The sequence below is a fragment of the Cololabis saira genome, chromosome 10, assembly GCF_033807715.1.
Source record: "Cololabis saira isolate AMF1-May2022 chromosome 10, fColSai1.1, whole genome shotgun sequence".
In the NCBI taxonomy this organism is placed as follows: Eukaryota; Metazoa; Chordata; class Actinopteri; order Beloniformes; family Belonidae; genus Cololabis; species Cololabis saira.
In genome coordinates, this window is record NC_084596.1 from 10,536,289 (window position 1) to 10,549,383 (window position 13,095).

The 13,095-nt window shown below is 42.7% G+C and overlaps 1 protein-coding gene across 1 annotated transcript in view; it reads left to right on the top strand.

Moving 5' to 3' along the window:
* Window positions 1-12,857, top strand: part of myo10 (myosin X) — a 55,317-nt gene extending 42,460 nt beyond the window's left edge. Inside the window, exons 19-26 of the mRNA XM_061731402.1 lie at window positions 756-879; window positions 3,004-3,301; window positions 4,169-4,376; window positions 6,289-6,425; window positions 6,511-6,631; window positions 8,259-8,735; window positions 10,266-10,457; window positions 11,097-12,857. Coding sequence (XP_061587386.1) covers window positions 756-879; window positions 3,004-3,301; window positions 4,169-4,376; window positions 6,289-6,425; window positions 6,511-6,631; window positions 8,259-8,735; window positions 10,266-10,457; window positions 11,097-11,207 — 1,668 coding nt within the window. The 3' untranslated portion in view covers window positions 11,208-12,857. The remainder of the gene's footprint in view (window positions 1-755; window positions 880-3,003; window positions 3,302-4,168; window positions 4,377-6,288; window positions 6,426-6,510; window positions 6,632-8,258; window positions 8,736-10,265; window positions 10,458-11,096) is intronic.
* Window positions 12,858-13,095: the final 238 nt, after the last annotated feature.

Sequence of the window (13,095 nt, forward strand, 5' to 3'; positions counted from 1 at the left end):
GTGTCATCGGACTCAGTTTTGAGTCCTTAATTGGTAATAATTGGTGCAAATTAGCCCCATCCCTTCTTCTGATTGGTCGATATGTGATAGTTCCTTTTTTCTGCAATAACTTTTGAATGGTTTGACATAAAGAGTCATGAGTGGTGTCGTCGTACTTAGTTGTGAGTCCTTGACTTTTATTGGTGAAAATTGCACACGGGAGGGCCCGTTCATCGCTGCTTGCAGCTTTAATTATTATTATTCTTTTGCTAAATGAAGGCCTCCAAAAAGGTAATTAACATTTTCGAAAACTCACCAAATTTTGCATCAGGAGTCGCGAAAAATTACGTATTTTATGGGCGACGGGCATGGGTCGACAAGAATGGGCTCAATAGCGCCACCTATTTTATGTTTTTCGACGAGACCCACAATATGCTTTGACCTACAGCAATGACGTTTATGTGTCTATTGTATCAGACAAAGCCCTACAAAAAAAGTATATTTTTTTCATGAATTCTGGCCATTTCCAGTCGTCGTACTTTGAAGCAACAGAATCCAGAATCTGAATCCTGGACAGCAAGGAGGCAGGACTTAGCCGAGATCTGGTAGCTCATTGGCTGCTGAATGACTCGCCGGGTATTAACAGTCGGCCTCCGCGGGCCGGTTCTGGTAAAGCGGCGAGTCACTCGGGAACCAATCAGCCTCCAGATCTCCACCGTGGCTGATTTCAAAGCCCCTCCCACGATAAACAAGTCCTTCTCCTCGTCTGTCTGCAGGAGAACTGCCTGAACCTGGAGGTGGTGGAGCAGATCTACAAGAGGAACCCCATCCTCCGCTACAGCCACCACCCGCTGCACTCGCCGCTGCTGCCGCTGCCCTACGGAGACATCCACCTCACCGGTGAGTCCACGGAAATTAGGACTAAATATCGTCATCGACGAACCTTTATCACTTCAGGAAAACGAGACGCAACGAAAAAGAAGGTCATGTGACGATAACGATAATGAAATATATAATGCAATATCGTCAACAACTAAAAACACCAGACTAAAATGTAGATTACAAAATAAAAACGGTCTTCATTTTCATTAACCAAAACGAGACGAAATGTTCTACCAAAGATCCTTAATGTCCATGTTTTCAGTAGTTTCTCTGGTTTAATGTCCATGTTTTCAGTAGTTTCTCTGGTTTAATGTCCATGTTTTCAGTAGTTCCTCTGGTTTAGTTCTGCTGGGTGACGTTAGTCCTCAATCCCAGTCGCTGCAGCAGGAATCAGATCCAGAAGATGCAGCTGCAGAGTTAGAGGCTGATGCCGTTAACGCAGAGCTCTAGGTTCACGTACATTAAAAACAAAGTTACAGAGAGAAACGCAGGGATCTGCTCTGGGGCTGAAGAAGAAGAAGAACAATCTTTGGATAAACTTTCCTACATAGACGTGGAAAAGAAAACCCAATGTGTCGTTGAAAAAGAAAAAGATGGGGAGAAATGCGGAAAAATAAATATGTTGTAAACTCAAATTAGAGTCTTCTGTATCTGGAATGAATGTATTCTTGAGTCTATAAGGTAACAATAATATAATAATAAGATAACCTTGTTTGAATTGTAAAATGGGTTTGGCTAAATACAATCTTTCACTAAAACTAGACTAAAATGCTCAGACTTTTAGTCGACTGAAACTTGACACGACTAAAAGGAGAATGAATGTCACTAAAACTGATTAAAAACTGCAATGATTGCTTGACCCAAAGACTAAACTAAAACAAGAATAGAAACAGGCTGACAGAAACAACACTACCGGTGAGACACACACCTTTGCACGCGAGAGATAAGGATGCAGGGCTTCGTTTTTAATCTAGATATCATCGCATGAAACAAGGTTCTCTCTCGTGTGTCACTCAGCATTTTTACGTGCACTAAGAAAGTGGAATTGTCGCCTTAATCCGACCGATAGAGGTTTTAAAAGCCGTGTTTACACCTTAGTCGGACCGAACTGAAGCTCTTGAGATGGAGCTGTTAGTGCCAGATAATGTTTCGTAATCATTTTTTCTTTTTATTCTTTATTTAATTCATTAAAAGAAAAACAAAACAGTTCAATAAAATTACAACAAATCTCTTTCCTTGAATGAAAGGGAACAGAAAGAAGACTAAGCTTATTTTATCTGTCCCTTTTTCCTAAGAAATCAAATTTCAATTAATGTAATAATAAAAAAAACACTTTCCAATAAATGTAATAATTTCCAATTAACGTAATAATAAAAAACAAAAACAAATTACGCAATTTATATAAAAAAAAAAAAAAAAACACTTTCCAATAAATGTAATAAAAAGAATTAAAAAAAACAAAACCAAAACTACAACAAAGTTGTAAAAATCTCTTTGTACTTTTGGGTGTGTACATGTATGTGTGTTGTTATTGTTGTTTTTATTATAAGTCTAGTTATGCTAGGAATGTATATGTATGTATATGTTTATGATAATTTACACCTCGAAGGGCATTATCCTGCTTATACCACGGTAAAACATAAATATTGAATCAGTTATTAATGCTGTGTTTTCAGTATAAATCATTAGTTTTATAACAAGCCACAGCTGAGCGACTATTTAATCTCTCGTCTGCAGCCGTTGTAACTTGGTAAATTACAAAGTTTTTTAACAAGCTATAACTCAGTTTCCTTAGTAAAACCTGAGGGTCTGACTAATACCTGGAACAATCACTACCGTCCCATAAGGTCCTTATGCAACGGACACAGTGTTCATTCTCCAGTAACTAAGACGGACCTGAGATACGACTTAGCAACAGGAGATATTCTAGTCCACTCAGCTCCGCTCGGCTATTTTCTTTTCTCTCCTCTTCTGCATCCCAGTCATCAAAATTGTTTGACGTTTGTGGCCTGAAAGAGACGTGGAATAACAGCGGATCTGAAATGATCATACAGCATGAATATTAACCTCTTGTAGGATGTTATTTAGTGTTTTAGCTGAGCCGAGCAGCAGCTTCAGGCCTAACCCCCTGATCCGTTGCAGCGCCCCGCAGCCGCAGCTACACCACGCTGCAGGACGAGGCCCTGCGCGTGTTCAGCTCCCTGCAGCACCTGGACGGCGTGGCCGACCCCGTCCCCATCATCCAGGGCATCCTGCAGACGGGCCAGGAGCTGCGGCCGCTGCGGGACGAGCTCTACTGCCAGCTGGTGAAGCAGACGGCGCGGCCGCCGCAACCCGCCGCGCCCGCCAACCTCTGCAGCTGGAAGATCCTGGCCTGCATGTCCTGCACCTTCGCCCCCAGCAGGGGCGTCCTGCGCTACCTGCGCTTCCACCTCAAGAGGTGAGCGATGGGGGGAAATGCTCAGGATGAGGGATGGGAATTGACACGATTTTTTATGATTCCAATTCCATTTTCGATTCTGCTCAACAATTCAGTTCTTTATCGATTCTCTTATTGATTCTCATTTAGAAAAAAGGACAACAATGGGGCAAATGGCACTAATATGATAGGCAGTGTGCGTTAGTTAATTAGTTACATATAAGGGATAATGCCGTCCATTAACATATATCCATATACAGGACTGTCTCAAAAAATTTGAATATTGTGATAAAGTTCTTTATTTTCTGTAATTTCTGCAATTTAAAAAAACAAAAATGTCATACATTCTGGATTCATTACAAATCAACTGAAATATTGCAAGCCTTTTATTATTTTAATATTGCTGATTATGGTTTACAGTTTAAGATTAAGATTCCCAGAATATTCAAATTTTTTGAGATAAGATATTTGAGTTTTCTTAAACTGTAAGCCATGATCAGCAATATTAAAATAATAAAAGGCTTGCAATATTTCAGTTGATTTGTAATGAATCCAGAATGTATGACATTTTTGTTTTTGTAATTGCATTACAGAAAATCACAATATTAAAATTTTCTGAGACAGTCCTGTATTTATGTTAATGTACACCTCGAAGGGCAATATCTCACTTACACCAAGTTTTACCAAAAAACATAAATATTAAATCAGTTATTCATGCTTTAATGTGTTTTCAGTTGAAATCATTAGTTTTATAACAAGCCACAGCTGAGCGGACTATTTAATCTCTCGTCTGCAGCTGTTTTTTAACAAGCCATAACTCAGTTTCCTTGGTAACACCTGAGGTTTTCAGACATGTCTGACTGAACGGAGGCGTCGTCTCTCCCGCAGGACTCGAGAGCTCTCCCCCGGCTCTGAGATGGATCTGTACGCCGCGTTCGCCCTGGACGCCCTGAAGAAGACCCGGGCCCGGGAGAACGTGCCGTCGCAGGAGGAGATCCGCGCCATCGTGGCCCGGCAGGACATGAGCACCACGGTCCACTGCCACGGAGGAGGATCCTGCAAGATCACCATCAACTCTCACACCACGGCTGGAGAGGTGGGTTCTGGAGACGTTAGTGACGTCCCTACTGTGGACAGAACCACAGCTGCTGGTTGGACTGGTAGTTCTCCAGGTCGGTCTTGGTCTCCAGAACACTTTCTTGTCTCGGGTCTCTGGGTCTCTCCAGGTCTCGGATCATTGAGATGCCGTTCCACACCAAGGTGACAGAATCTGGTGATCAGTAGTTCTTCCTCTTGTTGATGTACAGTTTTGGAAACTATTTGTATTTTAGACATGATTTTAATGGTGCATCTGCATGTGTCTGTACTTAATTGTAATTGATTAAGCATCAGGTCCATTTCAGTGATGCTGATATACGGTGTAATCTGATTACTATAATGGTAAATAATGGAATTTCAATCTTTTCATATTTAAAAAAGAGGAGGAAATATTGTAGAAAAACATTAATGTCCACACTAGTATAAATACAGGTTTGCATGGGCTCACAAAATGATGCCGTTTACAATGAGGTGGCAGCACTTATGATTCTAATGAAGTGAAGGAATCAGAATGCATGACAGTTGTAGTCAAAATACAGAACCCTTTTATTTATCAAAATTTGCAAACAACGTTGCGGAGAAGTGGGGAGTGGTAGCTACGTCTGCTTGTAGCTTAGCTCTGTGCTTTTCGTATAAGTTGGGGATTGCTGTTTGGCTAAAATATTTTCGACTCGGTATCTCGTATCTTGGATCCAGAGTTTTGAGCAACTTCCTGAAGCCGTGTTTTTCTACGGTACTAAGTGGTACCATGTCTTTGGTTAGGTGGACCGTGATCGCGTTTGTAATCTCAATCCACCGTTTGCTCTTTTTTATCATAGGCAGTCCCCCTAGCAAAGGCGTCTTTAAGTGTTGTCTGACTTGACTTTTCTCCCGCACTTCTAGTGTTACCTGTACACGTGGACGCAGATCTCAGCTTCATGCATTCTTAATATTCTATCACATGTTTGCGGCTGAGGTGGTGGAGCAAGTTGCTAGTGTTGCCTCCCGCGGCTACAACTTTAGCTTTACAACACTTGCAGATGATTGTTGTTTGTTGGACGTCGTCTTTTTTTAAAGCCAAAGAATTTCCACACAGCCGACACGTCTCCTCTTTTCGGAACAAGTTCCCCTGTGTCATGTTCTGGAACAGTTGTGGGACTTTCGTTTTCAGCCATCTTCACCCACATATGTCCGCTGTAAACAATGCAACTGCTAAACAGTCCCCTCACAAACAGTGTCCAGCGGCACTACGTTCCGCTGCGTGGCGGAATGTAGCGCCGCGCGGCGTTCCCAACGTTGTGTACGCTACTGTACACTCACCGGTATTACGGTATATGAAAAATTAATATCATAAGAAAAATAAACACCGGTATTCGGTATGAACCGGTATACCGCCCAGCACTAGTTTCATCTCCAAATTCAGTCCAATTTAAATCAGTAACATTTACTATCCATTCCTTTTCTGAGGTGGAGGGGGGTGTTGGAGCTGGTTATTCTGCTAGAGGACTTTGGGACTAGTTAGTAGTCGTGTCAATCCTTAAAAGCACTGGAGTCAATCCTCCAATAGTGTAGAAATAGCGGTAGTGCAGTCGCCACACATATCTGATCTCAGCTGATGGATGGAAACATTTATAGTGAGTTCAACATCATCATCCACTTCTCTGTGTTATTGAGCTGCAGTTGAATACAAGCTCATATGGAAACTAGCTAAACCAGGATGATGGAATACAATCACGCAGGATCAGGAAATAACCAGGTTTCTTTTGGTCTTGATCCTCTCTGGTCTTGGTAGTATCTTGGTCTCGGTTTAGGTGGTGTTGACTCCAAGTCTACTGGTGGTTACAGGAAAGCAGCCCAGGATTAAACTAAAACCTGGGCTGCAGGTCTTGCTAGGTGTTGGTCCGCCTGTGAACGTTTGTCTGTGCCGTCAGGTGGTGGAGAAGCTGATCCGCGGTCTGGCCATGGAGGACAGCAGGAACATGTTCGCCCTGTTCGAACACAACGACGCCACAGAGAAAGCCATCGAGAGCCGCACCGTGGTGGCAGACGTGCTCGCCAAGTTTGAGAAGTAGGTGCCGCGGCGTTGACGTGCGTCCCAAGTGTCCGTCCCGGGGCCTCCGTTAACTCTGGTAACTCCGGTCTCTCTTCTCCAGACTCTCAGCGCTCCCCGATGAAAACGGCACCGGGTGGAAGTTTTACTTCAAACTGTACTGCTTCCTGGACACGGACAACGTCCCCAGGGACAGCGTGGAGTTCGCCTTCATGTTCGAGCAGGTGAGAATGCAGAACCAGGGACGTTTCTCACCAAAACGTGCAGATGCTTGAGATCTACAACTGTTACAAGACCACAATAGTTGTGTCCAATAGGCCTGTGTTGAAAAAACAATTTTCCGATTCTAAATCGATTGTCATATTAATTCCTAAAAATTGATTTGTATGTCTAAAGATCGATTTTTTTTTTTACAATTACATTTTCGCCCAGTGAACTTTAATCCCTGTAGTTATTTAATTCACACATGCGTGTGGTGTGAAACTATCAAACAATGAACAAGGCATAGAAGAGAAGCTGCAGCGTTAACAAAGCGCTGGTTTTTAAGACTCCTGAAAGGCTTAAAAATGTGTGTAAACATTTTTTTTTTTTTTTCTTGGACTAAATGAACTTTTCTTTGGAGAAAATGCTCCACGAGGGATCACTATTGGCGCTTTTACACTACTACCTACTCAGCCCGGCTCGACTCGCCTTGCCCTCATTTCTTTTCAACCCAGATCAGAAGTAGGAGGTTGGAGCAAAGCTGCTGTGACGTACTCGATTGTACGACACAAACGAAGAAGTAAAGGCGAGAGAGACAGAGAACATGGATGAGTTGATATAGTTGATATGAAAAATGAACAAGAAGCCACGAGTCGCTTTTGAAATGATGTCACATCCTGACTCAGACATCTGATTGGCCGACCGCCTGACCAATCGGTGGCCTGTAGTGTGATGACTCAGCCGCTTAGAACCTCGGCAGAATAGTTACAGAAAGTATCTCCCTCATGAACTAAACAAACATGTCGAAGGGTGCAGAAGCTACAGAACCACTGTTTACTCCCAGGTACTGGGCAAATACTTGCTGTTTGAGCCTGCGTTCGCGTCCGTTCATACAAACCAGCTGCGTTGTAAACAGACCTCACTCACGCAACACGGGGGGAGAGCGCATCGTATTGTAATACAAAATAATGATTCCACCTATTACAGAAGTCTGTGAGTGTTCTTCTTAAATTTACATAAAATGCTAAAAACTTAATTCTCAAAAATTAAAAAATGTTTTCATACGTCTCTGTTTGCTGCCCTGGATCTTTTTGATAATTCTGCTCCACAATGTTTCTGAAAGCAGTTCTATCAGCATTCTGGGAGGTGATTGGTCCTTACAGCATCATTAGCTGATAATACTTGCTGTTGAATCACAATATAATACCAGTATTAATATGTTGCAGAACTACACAGTCATATAATTCATGCAATAGCTCAAAAAACATTAATAACACTAACCGGAATCAATATCAATATCAGCCTATTGTACACCTCTTTACACAGCTCACAGCTCTTTCTGAGTCAGAAAATTGTCTAATAACTGCCCTCACTAACATCAAACCGAGTGATACAAGGTACACATCTGGACTATGGAAACATTGGAGCAGATGTTTGCATGTAATTTAATGTGTGACCTGTAATTTTTATGTATTTCATATGGAACCTTTTGAGTCTGTAATAAAGTATTCATTCAATATCGAATCAAATCCTGATGATCGATTCTGAATCGATACCCAGCCCTATGTCTAACACAAGAGGGAACCAGGAGAGCCACTGGAAACCGAGCACAGTAACTTTGACACTAACCAGATTTCCGACCCTCTTCAGGCCCATGAAGCGGTGATCCGGGGTCAGTACCCGGCCCCTGAGGAGACGCTCCAGTTCCTGGCGGCCCTGAGACTCCAGTACCTCCAGGGCGACCACAACTCCCAGACCAGCGTCCCCGAAATGTCCCTGGTGTTCCCCATGGCGCGACTCCGGGCCCGGGTGCAGAACTCGGCCAAGACCTTCGCCCCGGGCACGGGCTCGGTGGCCGAGCGCTCGGGGACGGCCGAGAGGAAACGCTCCAGCTTCCTGGAGGGGACGCTGAGGCGGAGCTTCCGGAGCGGCTCGCTGAGCCGGCAGAAGCTGGAGGAGGAGAACAGCCTGGAGGCCTGGATGAGGGAGGAGGCGGCGGCCGTGAAGGCCAGTCTGATGGACAAGTGGAGGAAGCTGCAGGGCATGAACCAGGAGCAGGCCATGGTCAAGTACATGGCGCTGGCCAAGGAGTGGCAGGGCTACGGGTCCACGCTGTTCAACGTCGAGGTGAGGAAATCAGTCTTTAGTAGCTCGAGCTGGGGGACAGATAATCACAGTAGCCTAGGACTGATTCAGTTTTAGAGACCTGGGGCCGGATTCACCAATATGTTCTTAAGAACGATCTTAAGAAATGTCTTAAGATCTAAAATTAAGAAGTTCATAAGAAAGTTCTTAAGTGAAATTCCTCAATATTTTCTTAAGAACCGTCTTAAGAACTGTTATTTCTTACGAATTCTTATTTTTCCTACTTAAGAACTTCTTAAAATATGTCATTGCACGCGCCAACAAACAACATTTATACGGGTAGTTTAACCGTCAGTCACTCACTAAACATGGAGAAGGAGAAAAAGAGATGCAGGAACTTTTCAAGGTTATGGTGGATGAGATTAATGTGTTGAAAAAAATTCTATCGGGGAAAATTAATAATAATTAACTACCACGCTAACTAACATGCTAACAAACAGTTAACAGGCTCTTTGGGTAGTTAATTACAAAGTATATCCTCAAACTATGATCTACTAGTCTAAACTTGTCTAAAATGTGTTGAAAAAGGTGATATAAGTGTTACCTTTTCACAGAAGAAATTTTAAGACGGGTCAAGGTTGTCTTAAAGTTAAGAAAAAAGTCAAGAACAAATTTGAGAACTTTTATTTCAAGAATACCATTTATTCTTAAGTTTTTTCTTAAGAAGTAACTTAAGAAGAAAGTTGAGAAAATACTTAAGAACGTTTTTGGAGAATATGACTTCTTCTATTTTTTCTTCTTAAGACTGAACTTAAGAATGTTTTGTGAATCCGGCCCCTGGAATGGTTGCTGTTTGTGTCTCTGCCTGTTCTCGTGTCTGTTCGTTTGTTTTCTCTCTTGCAGATTCCAAAGCCTTGTGTTAAAAAAAAAAAAGATTAGAGATTAAGAAAATTAAAATGCATATATATGCTTTGGGTTTTACCAAACTTGTTAATAACCATTAATATATGCATACAAGGTAAAAAAAAAAAAAAAAAAAGGGACAGATAATCGCAGTAGCCTAGTACTGATTCAGTTTTAGAGACCTGGAATGGTTGTTGTTTGTGTCTCTGGATGTTCCCGTTTCTATTCGTTTGTTTCCTCTCGAGCAGATTCCAAAGCCTTGTGTTTAAAAGAAAAAAAGATTAAAATGCGTATATATTTTACCAAACATGTTATTAACCATTAATATATATGCAGAAAAGGTAAAAAAAATTAGTAGCTCAAGCTGGGGGACAAATAATCGCAGTAGCCTTGTACTGATTCAGTTTTAGAGACCTGGAATGGTTGCTGTTTGTGTCTCTGCCTGTTCGTTTGTTTTCTCTCTTGCAGATTCCAAAGGCTTGTGTGCCCGTTGTGTGTTTTCCTACGTTTCTCTATGTTTCATTTCAGACTTGCAGCAGATGTCACCCGTTAACGTACAACTGTTTTACACATGAGGGATTATCCTCGCTGAAGTTCTTGGAGGAACTGCAGAAACTTGTGTGTTATACCAATCAATAAATCGAGCTTTTGTTTTTCCCATCGTTTCAGAGTCAGGACGGGGCGTTCCCCACCGAGCTGTGGCTGGGCGTCAGCCGAGAGGCCATCTCGGTGTACAAACGAGGGGAGCCGTGGCCCCTGGAGGTCTTCCCGTACGAGCAGATCCTCTCGTTCGGAGCGCCGCTGCCCAACGCCTACAAGATCGCCGTGGAGGACCGAGAACTGCTCTTCGAAACACAAATGGTTGGTGGCGCGCCAGAAATATTCTCTCAAAACGAGTAGGCCTGTGTTGATAAAATCGATTTTCCGATTCTAAATCGATTCTCATATTAATTCTTAAAAATCGATTATGTCTAAAGATCGATTTTATTTCTTTTTTTTTTTTTTTTCATCATTTTCGCCAGGTGAACTTTAATCCCAGTAGTCGGACACAAAGTTTGTCATGACACTTCTGAAAAATGCCAGGTGCTTCATGGCAATATGTGTGCGTGGTGACAGAATAAATTAGATGAGCTAAAATGATTTGTTTACTGCATGAACTGTTGCAATTTCTTTCTTTTTTGCACTTTAAATGGATATTGAAAGGCCTGTTTGAGTTATTTATTTCTTAGTTATTTCACAATAATTATTGTGAAATTATTATTTCACTAGTTATTTTACAGTCATATAATTCAGGCAACAGCTCAAAAAACATTTTAAATAACACTAAGCTAATATCGAATCGAATCATGATAATCAATTCTGGAAACCAAAGAATCGAATCGATTCTTGACATTTGAATCGATCCCCAGCCCTAAAAACGAGCATTCTTGGTCAGATGGATGAGTACTTTGGATGCAGGTGATGAAATGACCTTGGTGTTGCTCCTCGTCTCCTCTGCAGGTCATGGACATCGCCAAGCTCATGAAGGCCTACATCAGTATGATCGTCAAGAAGCGCTACAGCAACTGTCAGTCTGTCAGCAGCCACGGGAGCCAGTGCAGCGCCTGGTGAGGACCCTCAACCGCGCAGGGTCGCCCAATCCTCGTCGGATGTGACGAGTGCTGCAGACAAACGGTCCCAAATGTTCATTTCAAAACGTGACACATCCACGTCTGATCGGGAGTTTGAAAGGATGTTCTGTCCGGTCCACGTTGGCCACGCCCCCTGCAAACAAGCCTGCAAGGTACTGATGATGTATCGCCCAGGGGTGACGACATGAAACTCCCAGACTACTAAAAAAAAAAAAAGCGAATCATTTAGTGAAATCAGGCTCCGGAAAGAGTCTGGAGACAAATCAACGAGCAGAACGTCCCCCGGGGGAAGCGTTGTGACGCAACACCGGACCGCTCTGGGTTCAACAATCTAAAAGGATGCGTTCTTTAGCAATCGGTTCCTCCGTAATCTTAAAAAAGTGTTTGAGGAACACTAATCAGTGTTGGACGTGCACGGTGACGGGCTGCAGACGCTCAGGGACGCCCGCCCAGGTGGACGCGGAGCTGCAGGATGAAACGGAGGACATTTAAGGGCATAACCTGCAGACGAAAACATTTCCTCCTCGTCCAAATACAACAAATTCAAACTTTTTTCCTTAATAAAATACCAAAGAAGAAAAATCAGCAGAATGTTTAACCTTTTCTTGTTTTCTCACCGAGTCGGAGCGGCCTTTTGTAAAAATGTGGACGCGTCTTGTTTTGGGAGAAAAGCGGCTCCAGGAAAAGTGTCCGAATGTATTTTCCTCTGCTTTGAGAAACTCTGGGACCTCTTTTCTTTTTTCCTTCTCCCCTCTAGGATGATGTAAATAATAAGCAGCTGTATTCCTCTGGAGGTTGATTGATTGTTTGCCGAGGATAAAGGGGGAGGGGGGTCACAAGTGCCTGTATAAGCTGAAGCAGGATGAGATCTCGTCTTGTTGTTGCCACTGATGTTTCTGTGTAACCGGAACCTGGAAGGTGCTCCAGTCTCCCCCTTTAACGTCCAGTAAACGGACGGTGGAGTTTAAGGATTTAGCTTTTTTCCTCTCATAAAGAAGAAAAAGAACCTAAATGATTGCATTCTTTCACCAAACTGTGTAATTAACTATCGACTGCAGCCGTGCTCCTGCTGTTTGGATCTACTCTTTTTGTTCCCACTTTGCGAGGCTCCAAAAAGCTTTCCGAGCGGCGCATTAGTGCAGAGGCTCAATACTCGGCGGACGCCGGCGCAGCCAGGCAGCTTTCAGCATCAATGACTTGTTCAGTTGGACCGTTGGCACGGTAACGTTCCCACAGCATTTCACCGGAGCTCCGCGGGCGGCAGATCCACCCAAAGATGTGCAGGTTTCTTCCTCAGTGCCTTCCTGTATATTCTGTACACTTACTTTGTTTTGAAAGAGTGATTTTGTTTTTTTTTATTATTGTTATAATGTGCAATGTTATATAAAACAGTATATATTATATACATACATAATTATATTCAGATATAATCATGTGGCTGTACATTTCATACTGTAAGTCTCTGCCTTCTGAGTGATTATGACGCAGCTTTATTGTGGTATTTTTGGTCTTCGGTAGCTGTTTTGTGTTGATCTGATGAGTCAAAACAATAAAGTGTAAAATATTTGGTCTGAAATAGATTTGTCTGTAATTTTATGTGACTTTTGCTGCATTAAACTTTGACTTTGAAGGCTGTATTTTTACCAATTCAGAGGTGGATGCAGCACGCAACAGGAAAGTTCACGCGCCAGCCTGCAGCATAAGACGCAACACAGCGCCTCTAGTGGTGCAACGTGGTAATACACGACGTGCAGTGTTGGGAGGGGGCTCTTTAACAAAGCAGCGCCACCCTGTGGAGAAAAGGGTTAGATCAAGTTTTTAGATTAGAAATACCAGTCGTATGTAGTTTTGGTTTCCATAAACCTCAC